The sequence below is a fragment of the Filicampus tigris genome, chromosome 14 (genome assembly GCF_054856515.1).
Source record: "Filicampus tigris isolate MCC_2025a chromosome 14, RoL_Ftig_1.0, whole genome shotgun sequence".
NCBI classification, from domain to species: Eukaryota; Metazoa; Chordata; class Actinopteri; order Syngnathiformes; family Syngnathidae; genus Filicampus; species Filicampus tigris.
This window is the reverse complement of record NC_141230.1, coordinates 21,016,410-21,037,239: the sequence shown is the minus strand read 5'-3', so window position 1 is coordinate 21,037,239 and position 20,830 is coordinate 21,016,410. Positions and strand designations below refer to the sequence as shown.

Below are 20,830 nucleotides of genomic sequence, written 5' to 3'. Positions count from 1 at the left end.
ATACGCTCTCGGGGCTTTAAAGGTAGCAAAAGGGCGCTCCCAGCTTCAGTGGTAGAAACGAGTTAGACCAAAATAGTTGGAGTTACAAAAAGAAAAAAATGCATGAACAGATGAATGGCATCTCTATTCATTTCAAAGACGAAAGATTTGTGGTTTGAGTTACGAGCATGGTCACAGAAGGGATTATACTCTCATCTCAAGGCACCACTGTATCAGCTCACTCAATGGCAGGGAAACTGTGATATTTCTCCACTTTTGACTGCTTTGCATCTCATTTTTATGATCTGCTCAAAATACCTACATGTGACTTTAGACACAACAGTGAAAAACAAAAAAAAATGAAAATGAAAACACTTTTTGACAACGTTGCTCTATTCTTAACCCTGCGGGAACATGCTCAGGTTTGACTTTTTATTTCCATCGCTTTGTTTTCGCCAGCTGTTAGTTATCACCTACTTCGGGGTTGAAAATGCGAATTACAAAGATTATGCTGGCAGGAAACCTGTACTTAAACAGAAAGAAGAGAAGAAGAAGAAAAAAACATACTAAATCAAACGCTGAACATCTAAATGGGTGTGCAATTGCCTCTCTGGGATTCTTTACAGCAAAATTAAAAGCAAGTTTTAGAGAATGCACGGCTGATTTTTTTCCTCTATAAAACAAAGAAGCATAGTTTATGTTTCAAGAAGTGATGAAACTAAGGAGAAAATACCGATAAGAAAATACCAAAGCTAAAGGCTTAGAAAATGATTTTATGGTACACAAGAGCTTGACAAAATGAGAAGAATATCTGCCGTTGTCGCCATGACAGCACCGCAGCTCAATATTGGTATTGGTGGACCAGCCAGGACAGGGCATGCGGAGACGTTGACATTTTTGAAAGGAGATCTGCATCAGTGTGTGTTGCAATCATTTTTTTATTATTTTTCCCCCCATTCATATATTTTTTTTAAAAAACAAATGACAAATGACACTTATCAGTTCCACCAGTGCTTCTGAGTCCTTGGAAGAACTGTTCATATGTTCCCACCTTTTATCCATTTCCCGTTAATTCGAGGCACATTTAATGGTGGCATGTGGGTGCTGCCCCCAATTTAACCCCAAGTTTGAATGAGAGTTCTCAATTCTGAACAGCCACATCCCCATTCAAAAGAGGGTTTATTTATTCATCTTGGTCTCATTTTTTGTATATCACAAAAACTTGCCAATTGAACAAGGGTGTGTAGACTTTTTTTTATCTCCACTTCCCGTCACCCCCTTTGTTAATAGTTGCTCAATAAAATACCTAAATTACATTTATATTACTGTGGGGGGTTTTTTTCTTACCAGTATGAATAATATTGGTGATGGATTTTTTTGGCTTGAGCAGCTGCCCCCGGCAGCGTGTGCACGTGCCTGGCTGGGTGGACAATTAGCATTCGCTGCTGAGGAGTCGGCGGCTCCTGGTTGGAATCGGGCACCTAATCTCCAGTGGCGACTGCGAGTCGGCACGTGACATGTGGGCGGCTGATCTTACACCGAGCGCCCTGCGGCTAATTGGGACCGGGCATCTATTAGAGGGATGGCTACTATTTGAGGAACTATGGGACGAATTGGAAGGTTTTAGTAATCTTTCCATGATGTTTAAGTTTAAGTGAATGCAGTCCTGAGAGCCCAGCAGGCACTAGTACTGTATTTACTATTGTGTGTGACCTTTACTTGTACCATTGATTGGCCTCCTCCTACAGTATGAGGTTTCATTTGCACTTAATTAGTCTCATAAGCTACACTTCAAAGTCAAACCTTTTGCTAGCATACGCCCACACTATGCACACGCTGGAGTCATTTTCACTCGATTTGTGTTATTGGACAACGTATGTGCAAATTAGGAAAGTGTAGTCATCACTGGTCATTTCTGTTTCAACACTGTTGAGCTTTCCTGCGTGTTATTTACTCGGTGTGGTGCAGATGAAATTGAGACGGCTTTTGTTTATCAGATGGCATCCATGGAAAATTATCAATGGGCTTGCCGAGCACTGTCAGAAAAAATGATTCAATATTTTGTGGTTGACTGAGTCATACGATGTTTTTCAAAGGTGAGCAAGATACATTTGACAAATCCTGACAAACGTCATTTCTGAGAAAGTAAAGCAAGTATGTGACGTTAGTTTTGCTGAAGCATCATGTTTGGGCTGTCAAGTATGCCACTAACGACAACCCCCCCCCCCAGATTTGTTTATCTTATTCCGGCTGGAGCCTTTCAGCGTCAACCCTGCAGCACTAAGCCGCATGCACAATGAAATCGTAAATCCAAGATGAGATTATTTTCCGATGATAAGACGTCAACTGCTTTATTTGAACAACAACATAAAAATATAACATCAACAGAAGTAACTGAGTCCCCCCCCCCCCCCCGGCCCACCGCCCAAGTTAAACGGCTTCACATTCCATTGCATAAGACGGTTACAAAAATAAAGAATGTTGAAGTGATTGTCAAAAAAAGTCATCTTGTCAAATTGTCAGTAATATAGAGCGAACACTCAATTACGAACATTAGATTGCTTGACAAGATCCTTAAATGAGCATCAATTAATCCATAATTATTCTAACATCAATGAGGCATACTTTTCCCATTAAGTGGCAAAGCGCATATAATGAAAACAATTCCATTCCAAAGCTGTTGTTGAAACGACTTCATGTCTCCTCAATGCTTTCATCCAAGCGTCTCATTCTTGCTCATCAGCCACACCCCTTTCTTCACGTTTTCAGCCAATCAGAATGGCGGCTGCCCTGCCGTCTCACTCCCTGCCTTTGTTATTTGAATAATTGCCACTGAGTGGCTTTAGTTCCACCCTTCACTCCTTCTCGCCTCATTTGCTCTCTGGTCGTTGTTCCTCCCACCGTGTCTTTTTCTGACGCCTTGATTTTTTTTTTTTTTCTTGGAGCAAATAAAAGAATTCCCATCTTCCTCTGCTTTACCTACACTTCGACCATATCCATATATCAGGACAATAGAAGCGTTACGATAACAAGGAATGACGCAACAGATTAGTAACACGTCCCCTACCTAAATGTTCATTCAAAATGCCGGTCATGGCATCCATCCATTCAATTGCTCTACTTGAACAGGACAAATGAGGATAGAAATGGGGTACCTTTGTCAAAAAATAAAAAAAAATAAAAAATTGACACTGCCGGGTGGCTGGTGATTTCGATTGGATGTTGTTTAATAAACAAGTCAGTTCATCAAAACTGTCAAAGCTGTTAAAATCACTACTTTCCCCTCAAGTGCAAATCACAGGAAGAGCCGTGAAAGGCGCTTGTGTAGACATTGCATTGACTTTGAGTGTCCATTTGAAATCTGTGTGAGCATCAATCGAGCAAAGCCAAAAATAGCAAGCAAAAATGTGGTAAAACTGGCTTCATATGAACAAGAAAGCTAGCGTTTGCAAGCCAGTCAAAGTATACGCATGTCATGACCCTGTTGTCGACTTCTTTTTATTCGACTGTTGTCGACTTCTTTTTATTCTCTCTCAAGCATTGTCATGTCACCTGGTGAACAATTAGTATGGATGGTGAACTTCACCATCCATACTAATTCCAATTTCTGGAAACCCATTTTTTGTCAAAATCCTCTTTCTCTAATCTTTCAATCAAGAGAAAAGCTCTGCTCCCAAAAACGGACCACAGTGGTGCCTTTCGAAATTAGTTTGATTCATTCCGTAACCCAAAACAACATATTTTCCCATTGAAATGAAATTAATCTATTCCAGCATCCTACTTTTTGTAATGCGTTTTTAATAAAGAAAATAGCACGCTATAATACTGCACTTTATAAAAATAGAGTAATAACATAATTATGCTGAGCAGAGTTTCACTTGACTACTGTGAGTAGTGATTCCACATGAAAGCTTCAAATTTCTTCATGAACCAGTTGTTGTATTTTTGGACTCCTCTATATGGCACTTTGCTTTAAATAAAGCGGTTTACGAAATGGCAAGTCTTTAAGACCAATGTTGAACAGAGAGTGCCATCTAGAGGAGTCCAAAAAAATACAACAACTGGTTCATGAAGCACATTTGAAGCTTCATTTTCCCATCACTAACTGTGAGTCAGTACTCTGTAGTAATAGTCGGTGTTTTTACCGAAGATAAAGAATATATACCTGTGTTCCATTATAACCCCGGCGCATAGATGCTATTTATTAGCATTATGTGTTAGCATTAAAGGAGTGGACATAACGCTACGTGGTTGTTTTGAATGCGCAAAGTCAGATTGTCTTTGTTTTATGTTTAGTTTGACAGTAAATTATAACTGGGCAAACTCTGCGACATCCAAGTGTGAATCTTGAATTTGCCTCAAATAGGACCCTTGTTGATTTCCGCTTGGCAACCCTCGTTCGGAAACAACTGACTCTTATCAGCAGCCAGGTAGCGGCAGACACTCGCGACAGCCAACGCGTTTGAGGCCCGAGCGCTTAATCCGTCTCATCTCTTCGGGGAGTGGCGAGGTCCATCACACGCAACTCGCGCGCGTTCTCACGCCGCCAGCAAGAAATCAGGACGAGTGAAAGCCACGCGAGGCGGCGGAATGGCTCTCATCTTATCAAAGGTGTCGGCCGACAAACGCGGCTCAACTTTGATTGGTGGGAGTGCGGTTAATGAGTCTCGCCGTCCAATAGAGCGCGAGAAGAGAACAAAGATGACGGACGGCTCACGAGCATGTCAGCGAATCATCCTGGATGCGAGTGATGCCGGCCGCCGCGTATGTGTACGTTATCAAATTGCATCACAAAGTATCCACGCAAGATTGAATCACAGCTGCCGGCGAGGGGATTGCCGGCTTGCTGCAGGTGCAAGCTAAGGCAGCTTGATTTTTCTTTTAGACCTTCCAATTCACTGAGTGAAAAAGCGCATTCAATTATTCATCTTTCCATCTCACAAATATTTGAGACCTAAAAGCATCTTAAAGTGCAACGTCAGGCCTAGTCATGCACTGGAAAACACCGACTCTGTCGATATTCTTAGTGCGCCCAAACGCGACGCACTGGGCAGTAAACAAGGTGCACAGTTGTTGATTTTTGCACTCTGAAGTGTGAACGATGCCAGCACCCTGCCTTGTTTTATCATCTATCTAAGTGGGCTGGATTACAATTAGCTCTGGCAGGAAATGGCTACACGCACACACACACGCGAGCACACAGTGCACACTCTCACTTTAGAGGATCAACCTCCATGTGCGTGTGGCGCATGCATTACTGCGTTTGGTTTGTTTGGAAAAACAGCTTTCAACTGCACGTTTCTTTTCTTAATACAGGACAAGACAACATACTAACATGTATATTTATCCCCTTTTTGAATGTTGTCTATAAAGCTCGTGATTAAAGGTGGAATCAAAATGCAGATTTTCCTTTCAATGTGGTCCCTACTGCGTTTTCCTTTTTTTTTTTAAACCTAAGGACAAATAAGTGTGAAGAAACAGCTTAGTTGAGTTTGTGATTGCAACACGTGTGGTTTGTCCTTTAAAGAAAGCCACCCCTAGCCCCCATAAATCTTTGCAATAATATGTTCTATGCGCCTTCACTCGTCTCAACGCGGCATTCTGATAAATATGTAGTTTGTGGAATATGAGTTAAGCAACAAAATGCACTCATTTTTAGCCACCTCAGGGGGCTGCCATTTTGTCAACTGAAAATGACATCAGAGTTGCTCGGGGCTCAGGTAACGGCCAATCACGGCTCACCTGTTGTCTGAAGCTGAGCCGTGATTGGTCGTTATCTGAGCCCTGAGCATCTGCGATGTTATTTTCGGTCGACAAAATGGCCACACCATGAGATGGATCAAAAACGGGTGGATTTTAATGCTGAACTCATACTCCACAAACGCAATATTAATCGGAATGCCATGTTTCCATTAGTGGGCCTGCATAGAATGTATTCTTGAAAAAAATACGTTTGGGTTGACTTCCGCATCGCCGCATCTTCAACTGGCTTGAGGTTTGTCTGCTGAATGAATCTCGTTTGGGGGATGGATGAATCCCTCCCTGTGTGTTGGGCTGCTCTGGGCCAAGACTGCGAGATGGCGCTCCTGTGAGCCATCGGCCTGTGCCAGGTGGCAGCTGGGAGTGAGTGTCCCCGGCTCGCCTTAACACAGCGTCATTGGGTCCTGTCGCCAATTCTGCTCCGGGACGCAACACTTTCACTCCTGAGCCGCAGTTATGTCACAGGCCGCGCGCGCGTGGGCTTTGTTAGCTTCTGCTATTTGAACCACTCCAGGCGAATGATGATAACGAGAAGACGAAAAGTAGCGTTGGGTATATGGAGATTCCAATTCCGTTATTGAAAGTATTGATTCCTACTTGATTCCCATTGGGTGAGGGAGCAAAATAATACAAATTGTGTCTTCAATTTTGAACAGAAGCTTTGAGCGGCCTCACCAGCAGCAAAGCACTGAGGAATTGATGACCGTAGTCATCAGGCCAGCAAAGAAAAGATTCCCAGGAGTTGTATATCAAGCGTTTCACAAAATGAACTGATTTTCCATTCCCATCCCTAGTTGCAACATTTGAATTGTGAAGTCAAATTTAAAGATGACATCAAAGAAGGAAATGAACAACTGCGAACTATTTGATGTTGATCCGATACTTCGAACATCAACGTCACCTTAAACTCCCAAAATATTCATATTAGAACTCAAGGAAGCCATTCTATAAAGCAGTGCAGTTCAATTCCGCTTGGTACGGTATGTAAATGAAATTACCATTCATTACTGAGGGACATTTCTATCATTACCGGGATATAAATATCGCTCAGAACTAATAGGAGCGCCTCAAGGGTCAGACGAGACAAACAGATTTTAATGATAAATACACAAAACAAAATGGAACCTTGCAATTTGCCATTCCAAACCTCAATATGCAGTCAATTGTGGGTTGTTTCCACTACAAGGTTACAATGGCAGGTGAAAAAGAAATGATGTGCTTTAACTGAGTTGCAAAAGAGTCTTACCACGTCAAATGGATTCCTTTTGTTTGGTACATGTTGGTGGGAACATAATAATGCCACAAACTTTCCATTAACTCTCATATAGAAAAGTGTACCCTTGCTACTTTCATAACAAACCTTCTCAACATCTCTTTTATTAGCTGGTGACAATAAAACAAAGTTATTTTCAGTGTCACGCTTTCAGCCGTGATGCTTGGGTGCAGCACAACACCTTCTTGAAAATGATGTAGGTCGGTCAGCAGCGCATGTCAACTAAACAGACAATCCATCACAAGTTGTTGTTGTTTTTTTTTCTTGCATCGAGACAAGCCACAGAAGAGATTAAAGATAAAGTGTAAGGTTAATGATCAAATAAATCAGATTCTCCAGCCTCTTATGTGGATACATGAAAAAAAAAAAATCTCCCATGGCAACAACACAGCATCACTTCTCCGTTCGCCCCATGACGTATTGCAGCCCAAAATGCAAAATAAACATGCAGTGCTGTTTTTTCAATTGGCGGCTTCTGACACTGTGAGATGTGTCAGGACATGGCGAGAGCACCGAATAATGCGGGGGATTGTCCTGCGGGTACTGCCTTTCACCCTTTCAAACCCACTGACTGACAGACATTTAAAGCCGTGAGCATTTTCCACTCTTTCAACACACGTGTGATGTTTGTTTTAGTCAGACTTCACTTTTTAAAGCAGGCCTCACAGCAGGGGGCGGGGCACTCAGTATAAGTCGGGATTTTGAAAATCCGAAGAGTAAATCACTACGGAAAGGAATAAGTCATTGTATAGGTTGCATGCCCAACCGACCCCACCCCCCCCCCGAAAAAAAAGAAAAATACCTCACTGGCCTTTCTGCAAGAAGCCTGCATATTAATTTTAACCTTTCCAGTGGAGCTGATTCATGCAAATACTCGCGACACGACTGCTTTTATTGGTTGGTCTGTGTTGAAGCAGCTGGCGCTGAGCGTGCGCCCAAGTTTTCCCCTTTGCCGACACCGCATGACGTCAGCCGTATTTTTCCTTTTACGATGCATTGCAGCATATCCATCACCCAATAATGACCTCAATCTCACCCAACTCATTTTATTTCACCATTGCCCCTATGAGACCTATTCTCATTAGAATATCTGGCAATAAAGCAGTTGCGCTTTCCTCCATTAATAATTTATATACTCTCTTTTTTTTATTTTCATTTCTAGTCGCTCTTTCAGTATATGGCCGAGACACTTTCTCGGAATGAACTCCAGTAATGCCAGGCTTCTCGGCGGGAAACTTATTGATTCATTAATCACATTTTCAATTAAGCATCACATGGTGGGGGGTTGGGTGGGGGGGGGCGACTACTACAATCCCCCTGGCGCACACGTTGGGTCCTCCGAGGACATCGACACATCAGATGATTAGATTTGAAAATGGAAGGCGCCGCTTTCGATTGCTAATCAACGTCATGTGTCACTTTCCAGCCAATGGCGTTCATAACATGAGACAATCTCTCGCTGATTTGATTGTAGCACATTAAACTGCGAGGTGATATTGAGTCATTCGCTGCCGTGGACGTTTGAGTTCATCAACTGCAATCCAATTGTTTAGTGGCACCAGCAAATGTATTCAAACAGACGCCACTAGATGGCAGCGTTGAATGGCTGTGCATTTGAGACCAGCACAGTTTTTGAGTTGAAGACAAAGATTGGGGGTGAATCTCGGTTTGTCACGTAAATGTTGAGGGAGAAAAAAATGTCTGGTATCAGGGGACAAATGTTGATTTTAGTCTTTGACAACCAACATAACCAAACACATAAACGTTTATTCTCCTTAGTAACTTAAGTAACGGTGACCACTGTGAGGACGCTGTTGGAATTTATTTTTATTATTATTATTGTGATTATTATTCTCTGCCGTGAAATCACTTTTTTTTAATCTTGAACGTTTTTTGGAACGTTTCCAGAACAAAAACAAAGAAAACAAAACAACAACAAAAATAACAAATAAAACAAAATTATATTTTTTTTAATGAATAAATAAAAGAAAAGAAAAACACTTTCTCCACTAAACACGAATTAAATCTAGAAATAGAAAACATAATAAAAACAAACAGGAACTCAATTTAATCTGAAATCATTTCAAGATGGGTCACAATATTCGAAAAAAGGTGTCCAAATCAATTGAAAGACATCTAACGTTCCTTGGTTTGAATGTAAATTTTTCTCTGGTGTACAATATGACAGAAGTTGAAATCACATTTTTGAGGGTCTAAACATAAACAAAAACTCACCAACTTTACACACACACAGGTCCTGGCAAAAATGATGATATGTTCAACTTGTCATATACAAGTACATAAGAACTGGTACGGTAGCGCCCCCTACAGAGGTTTAACGGAACCCTATCTCTGTACTTTTAACCTAGGGCTAGTTCAGTGACTTCACGCAGCAACTTTGTCCAAGAGCAGTGACTGGATCAGTGTCTCTAATGAGTGGAGGTGAGGGGCGGGGTCCGGTCCACTGGCCCCTCGTGCAGCTTCAGGCCATACATCACCTCTGCACTGAGATTGATGACAGCAACACTAAGCTGACATCACTGAACAGATCCGTCAGCTGTTTTAATGTCGCTTCAGCGTGCGCAAAAAGACTGACAGAAGTACGCCAAGGCCGAGTCAGCTGTTACCTCAGACAACCTCGGAAAACAAGTAATGGCCACTAAAACGCGCTTTTCTGGGAAAACACTCCAAAGACCGAAGTTCGCCTCAAGTGCTTCATCTGCTCATTTAGGTTTTCCACGTTAGCAACCGTCGGACCGTTTCTGACGACTCGTCTGGTTTCCCAGCCAAGAACAAGCGAGGGAAGCAACACTTAAAGAGCACCTGAGGCAGCGACCGCTGGATGCGAGCGCCACCGACGCCAATAACAATCGCAGTCGACGGTTTTCCCCCTCTGACTACTGGACAAATCATGATGCTGACTCGTGTTTTTTTTACATCACCTTTGCTTTCACGCGGACCTCCTCTTTGCGTTTTCTATTGACTCTGCACTTACTGGAGTCCACATGTGGTTTCTCCAAGCACTGGGCGAAGAAAGTAATGAGGTGGCGCTGGCCTCCTTCCGCCCTGAGGAACACCAATCGCCGAGGTAGACGGCGATGCCACCCGGTCGGAGCAGGATGTGGGGAAGAAAACGCGATCCCCAAGGGAGGTTTTGGCACGCTCGGCGTCGGTTTTGTGTTCACGTCGCCCAGAGAAATATGTAAAACAGAGATGAAAAAGGCCAACCTTTAAAGGTCAACAAAACACAGGCGAGCTCCGATGAAAGCAACGCTACAATTCATCTTGGCGAAGGTTGGATTTCTCAGTTTTACCTCTACGGTTTTCTGGCGTGTACAGGGCGGCAACACCCCACGAAATCACATTTTTTTAAAATGTGGCCACTTGAAATCGGTTTCTAATGTGTATTCATTTGCGGTTGTATGGAGAACTTGCACCACCTTGTGGATTTTGTTTTTTATAAGAACAGATGCAAAAAAGAGACGATTGAAAGCGGCCATTCCATGCATGGATGCTTTTCATTTAGTCTGATTTAATAGCGGACAAGACATAGCCCTCTGAATTTCTTTTGAAAATCAATGAATTGTACTGATTTAGAAATTATTGACAGTTGTTACCATTCAAATGTGAATAGCCGTTTCTAAGAAAAAGAAATATTGTAAAGCAATATTTTTCAGAGATTGTAATTTCAAACGTGTTTTTTCTAAAGACGCTAATTACATTGGGCTCTTTTCCAAATCTGTCACTCGAGCTGTCGAGCTGTTACCGTCTTGTCACCGGGGAGAGCCTCATTATGTTGCCGCAATACACCAGAGGGATCTGCGAGGCGGCCATTTTGCATTCACACAATATGATGGCAAACTCAACAGTGTCAGAACTGGATGCTGAATGTCATCAAGAATGACTCCAATTCAATTAGCTAGCCTAATAATAATAATTCATTCTACCGGTTTGACACATCTTATTGGATTTTAATTCCCTGTAATAATTTACTATCGTGCCTGGAATTGCTTGACTGCGTGTGTCATATTGCATGTCACTGTTCCACAGCATAATTGCATTTGCAGGATATACTATATTATGTTAATGCCCCCAAAAAATGAATGTCAGGATTCTTTGTCTGTAAAGCCAGTTATAAAGAGTGGATTCATCTAAGGAAGCAGGAATGGGAAATGACTGAATCCTCGATTTATCGGTGGCATGTAGACGTGCGCTTATAGACCTCTGATATGATCTTCCTGCGAAAGGAAGCCTTCCCGGCATCAGCGCACGTGTCCTCTACTACTTTTGGATCATCATTTACGTCGTCTGCATTTCAAACAACCTTGAGCTGGATTTTTTATTTTATTTTTTTCTGGTGGACGGTTTCTGGAGTTCATTGCATTCACAATCATACAATATCATCAATGAGCTTTTGGAATACTTGAAATTGCATGCGGCAGAAAGCACAAGCTCACCACTTGGCATTCAACATGACAATGCCGCTACCACAAAGCAAATTAATATCAGACTAATTAGGCTGACAAGCAGCTTTGGTGTTGCGAGCCGTTATCATTACGCTCCATTTAGACACCACTCAAAGAGCTCGCATTTAATCTCCGGGCCCATGCAGAGGGACAGGACAGGATTGCACCGGCGCTTGGTTTGTTGGAGTGCGGCGAGAGCCCAAAAAGCGAGCCGACTTGGGGATGTGCGCGATGAAAATCCAGTACGGTATCTGCGTTCAAAAGTCTCCTCATTTACATGTTGTTGTAGCGGCCCAAAGGAGACAACTGGATGGCATGTAATTCTTCACTTTGATTCCCCGCTACACTATCTCAACACTCCGGCGCTGACAAATAAAAATGAGAGAAAAAAAAAATAAAATCTCCAGCGAAGTTTCAGAGAGGTGCTCTTATTTTCCCTCCTCAGTGCCGGGGCATCCTCGGGGAGGACAAGGATGTTCGTCTTTTCATTTCATGCACAGTAAGAGAGGTAAATAGCACTTTTATGTTCTTTTCTTTTGCCTCATGTGAGTGCCAGGGAAATGATACACACAAACACGTACACACACAGACGCAACAACTCTTTTTTTTTTTTTTTTTTTTTTTTTATGGCTCTGGGTTTAAAGGGGAACTCAGGACAGCCATAAGTAGTCTTGACATTGCTGGAAAATAGGAAAGAGTCTGAGAAATGTGACCTCCGGGCTAGAGTGCAGCAAAGGTCAGAACATCATTAACTCCAGCACAGAAAGTTGTGTTTTCAAAAAGATGGATTTCATTCTTTGTTTGTGGCAACTTTCTGGCTGTGTTTTTGGTAGATGGGGAAATATATATTGATGAGAAATATTGATGAGCTCTTTAAAAACGGCTCTGTCTTGTGTTTATAGAGCAATCAAATCTTAGTCGATGTGCTGGTGTCGATCCTGACCCGTTTGCTTTTGACATGCAATCCAACTGAGTGGGATCAATTTTGTTTTGACATGTTGGACCATTAAATGAGCCTTGAATGTCTTCTTCAATCTTGATGACATTTTTGCCCCTTTTTTGTCGCAACGTCTTGTCAAATTCACATTCTGCTGCCACAAATGTTGAATCCTTTGAGTGCTCTATAGTTGAGCTGGAAGAATTTGTAATGGCTTCTCAACCATTCCAGCAAAGTGCACATCACGTCATCGAAACTTTGAGGCAAGGGTGAGTCGGATGGCGTTTGCGCCACATTTTCCATCATAGCATCTTACAGCTGTTAAGATGATTCAAATACTTATTTAAGCCTTCATGAAGGTCTGGGATCTTTTCGACTTTATTTGTGACAAATATAATAAGTAATTCCAATTTTAAGTAGAAGCAGATAATACGCGAATGTGTAGTTTTACATGAAGTGGGCTGTCTTTCTTCTCACTCCCCACTGTAACTCATTTTCTGCTTTAAATCAAAACCATCATGTTGTGCCTTCGATTGATTGGATCTTTTATTGGAATGATGCACATCCCTAATATATACATATATATTTATTTATGCAGTATATATGAGATTATTTAACATCCATGCTCTTGGAGTGCCCTTCTTCCACAGCTTAATCACTTAAAGTTTGTTCACATGGAATTTCATATCCAAATGACCCTTAATGCAAGTAATTTACATATAAATCATGACGTACAAATGTTTGTTTTCCAATAACTGGGCTTTTTGGCCTTCAATCCCATGAGACCTCATGCAATTTATTTTCATAATGCACATGTCAATCAAAATCAGGACGTGATGTTTAATTTTTTTTTTTTTAATGCTTTACCGGAAGCCATTCTTGATTGCGACCGTGTCATTGTTATTATTATTATCATCATCATCATTATTTTCATTATTAATATTATTGATGACATTTCGTACGATTCAAACTCTTTTGCCACAAATGTTTCCGCCTCAAAGACTCTTGAGGTGCTCTAGAGTAACGTAAGATGTTTCCAGACTTTTCCACTTCATTCCCATCAAACTGAATGAATGTCCAAGTAATTCAAATTGCAAGTACAAACCAAACCGGGCTGTCTTCCTTTTCAATCTCCCCCCCCCCCATACCCTCCCCCAGTGCAATTCCTTCTCTGCATTAGACCGATAATTACACCAAGGAGGCATGTCGTTTTGATGCACATCGTTCATTCCCACATCAACCGCATGCTCCCACAGTGCAGATTAAGAGCGAAATCTCCAAGAGAGATAAACACAGCGCTGGGGGAGAGGTTCACCTGCTGCACGAATGATAGCACACGCACACACCCAACGTGACTGCCCCCCCCCCTGCAAATACGCCAATAAATGTGCTACTATACGGCACAGTGCCACGCTGTATGCTGACAAAAGACAAGAAGTCAATGCCCAACTCTGCTCGTCATCACGCATGCACCCCGCGCCAACCCGCTTGTCCCTTACCTTTGCGCTCATCCGGCACTGCCGACGGCTCGGTGCATGGAAATAATCCCGAGAAAAGGGCTAAGAAGGTGAGGAGAAAAAACTCGGACATGTTTTCGGAGAGCGGGCTTCTCAGGAGCCACGGCGCGTCTCCCCGGTCCCGCTGCTCGCTCCTGGCCCAGGTCCAGGTCCAGTTTCCCCCCTCCCTCCTCTCCGGGCTCCTCCACCACCACCACCACCACGCGCTTGTCAAGCGCCGTTATTCGGAGATGTCCAGAGGAACCGGTGCAGCGCGCCCCCCAGCTCCCCGACGCATGCACACGGCTCCGTGCGGCCGATGGCAGCAGGCGGCGCGGACGAGAGAGAGAGAGAGAGAGAGAGCGAGAGAGAGCGAGAGAGAGAGGGGGGAGCGGGATGAGATGGGATGGGATGGGAGGCGGATGGAGACGGAGAAGTGGCTCGATCTGCTTTTTTTTTTTCTCCTCCGTGATGAGATGTCGTCAAGGTGGCGCAGCCCGTGTGAGAGTCATCACATTGGTCAGCCGGTGCCGGGTGCCAGTCTGCTTGGACTGGATCAGCCTCACAGGCAATGAATTTAAACTCGGGGAGAGGGTGGGAAGGAGAGTTGGTGGTGGGAAGGAGGGGGGGGGGGGGTTCATTTTGCTCCCTCACTCTCTCGCAAGCAGAGTTTCATTGCCTCATTCACTCTGCAGCTTTATCCCACCTACTGGAGTGTACGTTTAAATGGGATTCGTAGACAGTCAATAAATTACAGATTAGAATGAATGGAAATGTCATTAATCTGTTCCAGCTAACCAGCTAGGAAAAACAGCACCTATAAAATTGTACTTAAAAAAAACATATAGTGATGAAATTATTAAATATAATGTGAAGAATTAAGCAGTTTGTGCGTCGAGATTATTTATTGTGGCTCCCTTTGTAGTGTTCAATCCGGCCACCGGGCGGCAGTACAGTACAGTTACGCGGCCAGATAAAGAAGAATTTCACCCAATTTGATATTGCGAAATTTGATTTGATTTTGGTGCGAACCACACTAGAAAAAACACAACTTACATATCGTCACTGACATGTCAAAAACACTTATCTCCATTTTTTTTTTCATTTTCTTATTTTTACATGAATGGTGTTTCCACGTTACAGACACCGAATTAATGTGAAAATCAAAAAAGTTTGCAAAATTTTTTTCACAGGAGAGCGGCGATATATATATATATATATATATATATATATATATATATATATATATATATATATATATATATATATATATATATTTTTTTTTTTTTTTGGGGGGGGGGCGGGAACAGGGGTAAAATTGTAATTTACGATGGAACAATTTAAGAATGTAAATTATTGACATTTCTGGCAACAATGTTAGTTAGCACAACAAAGCAAGCCAGTTGTTTGCTTCCCCCCAAAATTGCAGCGTTCTTTTTACTTCTATTATGCTGACTAGTGTAAAAATTGTGTTTGTCGAGGCACACCTTCGAGCATTTTGAATAAATATAAAATGGATAAATAGAAGACCATGTCCCCAAATGACCACTTAATCATCTTGCGGTCTCTCCATCTCACTGAGAAAAATAACGTCTGCGCGTTTGATGGCACCGCATGTTCCGAAGCAGCTGAGTCACATCTCCCACCAGTTGCAGACCTGAGACCCGCTTAGCACACATTAAGACCACCTCGGTCATGCCAGTGCTTGAAGCTAATGAGTTGCAGTCTAGACATTCTTTGAGAAGCTGGTCCCCGCTGATGGAAAAAAAAAAAAAAAAAAAAAACTACCACCCACAATGAATTCCCTTGCCACCCTAGCATTAGTATGGGCACCATCTCCTCAGCAGTACACTCATCCCCTCCTACCTAAGCTACAGAAGGACCATTTCCTCTCCGCTTTCATTAGGACTCATCATGAGTCTGTTGAGTAAATAGCGAGTTGATTCGTTAAGATGATTTTATTTATGCTACACATGCTTGAAATGTGTTTCTGCTATGTGCAATATGGGCAGCCGCACAGGCTGGCATTTCTTTCAAAATAAATGCTAATGTGAAATTTGCAATGAAGTCACTGGCTTGGACGGAAATTTGCGCCTTGATGGTGGAGACACCAAAATGATTTGGCTAATAAACGTTCAAGTGAGAGGTGAAGGACGTCAAGGAGTTATGACATCATTGTTCGAAGATCTCTGTGCTTGGGGGAGGAGCTAAAGTTAGCTCATTGTTGTGGCTTGCGAACGGCAATTTGTTCTTTTTAAGTGCAAAAGAAGTGACATTGCATTGCAATGAGTGTCGTTTTGACAGGAATGTTGGAGTGATACAATTGAATGAATCACAGGGCATTGTAGAAGATCAATCTGAATTAAAATGCACCTCAAAGTCACGAGTTAGACAGCTATGGTTAACATGGCGTTGCGAAGCGATTCTTTTATTTTTGTACATCGATGCATATTTTAAGCATTTATATCGATACAAAATCGTTTTTTCGATAAATCGTTAAATCCCTAAACGCGACACATCTTTGTGGGAAGTGGCAGCCTCGTTACGCCTCAACTTACCGCAGAGCATAACTAGGCAGAAGTGCTTCTGCCTTTGTTATGGTCATTAATGGTCATTAATTCCTCACACGCGGCTTCGTGATGCCAGTGAAAAGAATTGACTGTACTCGGCTGAGGTGGACGGCAGTATAGGTGAAAGTCAACCCTAATGAGGTTCGATGGCACGGTATGTCACAATACCCTTGACAAGGTTTTCCATTTGTGTATATTAACTGCAGGGAATTTATTCAGTTTTGCGGAATGATTTTGCTTCACTGACAGCTCACAATTCTGATTTGTTAGGTTAGCACACACACACACACATATATACACATTTATATATATATTCACTGTATGATTTTACATTACATGCCATATTCTTGACCTATTTGACTGCATTTCACGTCATCCATTGTTGGTATCGAGCTGTTTTAGACGCCGAAAAATCCCGTAAGGAAATCACGGTACGGCACTGGTACCGGTATCCCGTGGCATACCATTCCCTACGGACCAAGCAGCATCTTAAATTGAAGCCGCCATGTCCTGTCACGCAGTGAGCAAAACACGTTTCGTAGAAGACAGTGAAATGTATCATTGATGAGATGAAAAAATGTGTCATGTTTTATGAGAGCCATGTCAAAGAATGAGGTTGTCCAAGTCTCTAAGGACACATGGAACCCTCCTGCGACCGTGACTGTCTCATTTTCGGTTTCCTTAGCAAATGTCTGATTTATTTCACCGTCTTCATTTCCTCTTCCTGAAGCAAGACAGCGACATTTATGCATGGCAGTCACATCAGTTACACTTTGTTTGAACTTCTTCAACTTTTGCCCAGTGTTTTATCCAATGTAAATTTGCTGTGTTATTTTTAAAAGGGGAAATAACACGCTATAATATGGTATATTGCCCAACGGGGGGAACCAGAACAGTCGTACAGACACAAACAACAAAGTGTCACCGCTACTCTCTGTGACTCCGTAAGCTGCAATAACATTGGTCGTTTTTCACAGATGATAAAGAATACATGCCTGTGAGTATTGCGGTATTGTCTGTCCGCATGTGTTGTTTGACCATTCATGCTCAAATATCTGTTGCTTGAAGGGGGGAGAACACCACAATTATTGATGCTAAGTGTTAGCTCAACAATGTTGATTTCCACTACAGCCTAGCCTGAAGCTAGTGGGCGTATTCTTACGGCAAATTGTTTTAAATACACAACATGTAATTATCTTCATGTTTAGTTTGACGCTAAACTTCAGACAACAGAGCTAGAAGCCTCATTTTTAAAAAATGCCGACTATTTGCTACTTTGCAAGGTCAAAACAAAAAAATCCCCTAATCTAATTCACTTTGAGTTGTTGTAACGCCACATCATTTTAAATGGCTACATTCCCTTGTTGCTCCCAAAAGATGGCATGCAACTGTCAATAAGAATAATCCTTAAGGCCCGAGAGGCTGGACTTGCTCGCCACATTCGTGTCAGAGGCAACGAGGAGCCCAGTGGCAGGCGCTCCCCTGAACGGCGGCGGCGGCGGCGAGGTCAGCCTAATAAGCCACTCATGCAATGCGTGTCACTCACTTGCACCACAGGTCTTGACATACAGGACGCCTGTCATGAGTACACACTGACACGGAGCCGCACAGCCACACGGAACCACACGCCGCGTGACCTTAACGGCGTCGTGAATTGCACGCTCTGACGGTCCTCTTTTCAGCTCCTCTGCGACACTGCTTTTGATTGACGTGACACTTTGGGTCCTGGGACAATTTCCTTAGAACTCCCTTATACTCCTAACGCCAAGATTAATTCAACTCAATATTTGTATTTGTATTTAAATCACCATCGATGCAATTTTCGATTTTCAAAGGCTACAATTTTGGAGAAAAAAAACAAACAAAAAAAACATCCTGCTTCGTCTTGGTTGGTCAATCTGTCTTTCATATGAATTCACTTGTTTTTATTTTAGCATTTATTTTGTTTATTGTAATACAGATTAATCCATTCATGGCAAGATTTCGGAAAAAAAAACGGGTATTAAATTGCAATTGCAATATTGAGGGGGAAAAAAATCACAATTAGATTATTTTGGGAAAAGTCTTTCAGCCCTAATATTTATCCATCGTAGCTGGCTGATATGTGTTGCTTCCCCTTACAACACGGCTGTGAACATAGAGGAGCCAGTTTACAAAAGCAAAATCAATTCTGCTAAATTTAGCGACTTTCCCGCAATCAACACCAACCCCGTCACCCGAACCGGTGGCCAGCCAATCGCAGTTTAATAAAGTCAATTTACCTTCATGCTAACAAACAATGCAAAACGCTGTAGACCGGCTAACGAATAGCATCGATGTTGCAGTGTTACAAACCTTGAAGCAACTGATATTGGAACACAAACAGCAGAGCATCACATGTAGACAGACAATTTAACAATACTCATCGGCATATATTCTTTATCCTTTGTGAAACATGATGAATATTACTGCAGCTTATGGAGTCAGTTCTCTTCAACTCTTCATTTTTGTCTCTCTGTGCCTGTATTACGCTGACCCCAAGTGGCCGAGACGCGCACATCCCAAAGGGGAGCACAATGCCCATCGAAGTGGAGCAAAAAAGATGGGGCAAAAACTCTTGAATTATTTACATTCAAGTGTATACAAGGCACCACTGTAAATATGTTTTTCTACTTAAAAGGATGCCACATCATAATTAATTGCAAATAATGTTTCGATGTTCCGGCCCCCCAAGTTGCATCTTACAAAGCCCAATTTAGGAACCACTGGACTACAACGCTGACTTTGGACGACGGTGCTGTTCTTCGAAGCGAGCAGGCCACCGCCGACCCTGCTTGACCCTGTCATCTTCGCAGGCTCATTATCAAGCTCATAACGGCGCCGCTGCTGGCTCTGCATTCTTCGCGCGAGACCGCCCTCACGAGTCAAAAGCCGTTTTGTAAAAAAAAAAAAAAAAAAATGAAAACAGCAACGCGAAAAGATCATCTGGCAAATCGGGTCCGTTACGCATTTCGACTCTCTTGACAGTTTTTAGTGGGAGAAGAAGTGAATGTATGGGTTGCTGAGATTGAGCGCAGTCCTCAAGAAAACTTGCAAGCTGACGAGGATCCAGGGGTGCCCCCGCCAACCTCACCCACCCCCTCACGGGGCCAAGGTGCTTGTTAATCAAGAAGTGGTATGGCAGCATATTTGCTGCTTTTTTGAAAAATGGAACTCTTGTCTGGGGAAAATGCGCTGTCATTCTTCCCATTGCTGCAACAGTAACTTCTGTGTTTGCTCAAAGTTTACGGATCAAATGTTATAATCTCAGAGATGTTTTTTAACCTTGTGCTACATATCCTAAATAGTCATATGTAATCATTTAAATCATATTTCCCCATTGAAATCAATACAAATGTCATCAATCGGTTCCAGGTCTGAATGACACATCAACAAAAAAAACAGTAGCATGTTTTTGGTTAAAATGAAGAAGGTGTAATTCTGTTACTTGCCCAGTAATCCTCAACATAGCTTTTATTGTGACTATTTTATTATGTTATGTATTGTTATCGCAGATAAATGTTATACAGGCTATCCTCGGTTCACAACTGTACCAATATATGAAGTTGTTTGCTGGGTGGCATACGAATATGTGGACACGCTCGATTCATTTGAATATTCGATATTTATGGCATCGAAATGTTTTTCATCAATATTTACTGTAATTATGACTTCTGCTTTACACATGGTGATGATACGAATGAGTGATTTATAATCAAACACACCTGCTCAACACTGTTATGCTCATTTGTCAGTTCATGAGGCAAATGCCACATTTTTATGTATGTAATGTTGCCTTTTTCACAAAGGAATCCATCAACAACTTCTGTCAGGGGTAACAATCACATGTTATTGTACAGCGTTGATTGTTCTTCAATCCAATTTCATGCATATCTTGGAAATGAACATATTCCATCCACATCTCTCAAATACTGGAGTGCTGACGTGTAATAGCGTTTCCTGGGCTCGTATTAAACGGTGAGGAGCAATTTCAACAAGGCAATTTCAAGTTAATTTCCTCTGAATGAGAGCGAGAAACAAAATCCTCCTGTACGTATTTACGGCTGTAGGGAAGCTGTGTCCCGTACATAAGGGACAGGATGACACCTCGTCTTCACATCTCTCTGCACTATTTCCTGTAAATGTAATTGTCTGAAATTTGTCTCATCGACGTCACGGGCGCACCAACAATCTGGTACAGTCCTCATACTGTAGATGCATCAGATACGTTCTCATGTTTAACTCACTACTGCCATCTAGGGATGGCAAAGACATTCCACTGCTGCACTCAAGTCTGCAGAGGTCCGTGCAGGTGTGTGTGTTGAATTATG

At 42.3% G+C, this 20,830-nt stretch overlaps 1 protein-coding gene across 1 annotated transcript in view; it reads right to left on the bottom strand.

Moving 5' to 3' along the window:
- lrp1bb (low density lipoprotein receptor-related protein 1Bb) overlaps positions 1-14,476 on the bottom strand; it is a 213,756-nt gene extending 199,280 nt beyond the window's left edge. The window contains exon 1 of the mRNA XM_086052142.1: positions 13,915-14,476. Within this exon, the coding sequence (XP_085908268.1) occupies positions 13,915-14,005 (91 nt within the window). The 5' untranslated portion in view covers positions 14,006-14,476. The remainder of the gene's footprint in view (positions 1-13,914) is intronic.
- Between the last annotated feature and the right edge of the window lie 6,354 nt (positions 14,477-20,830).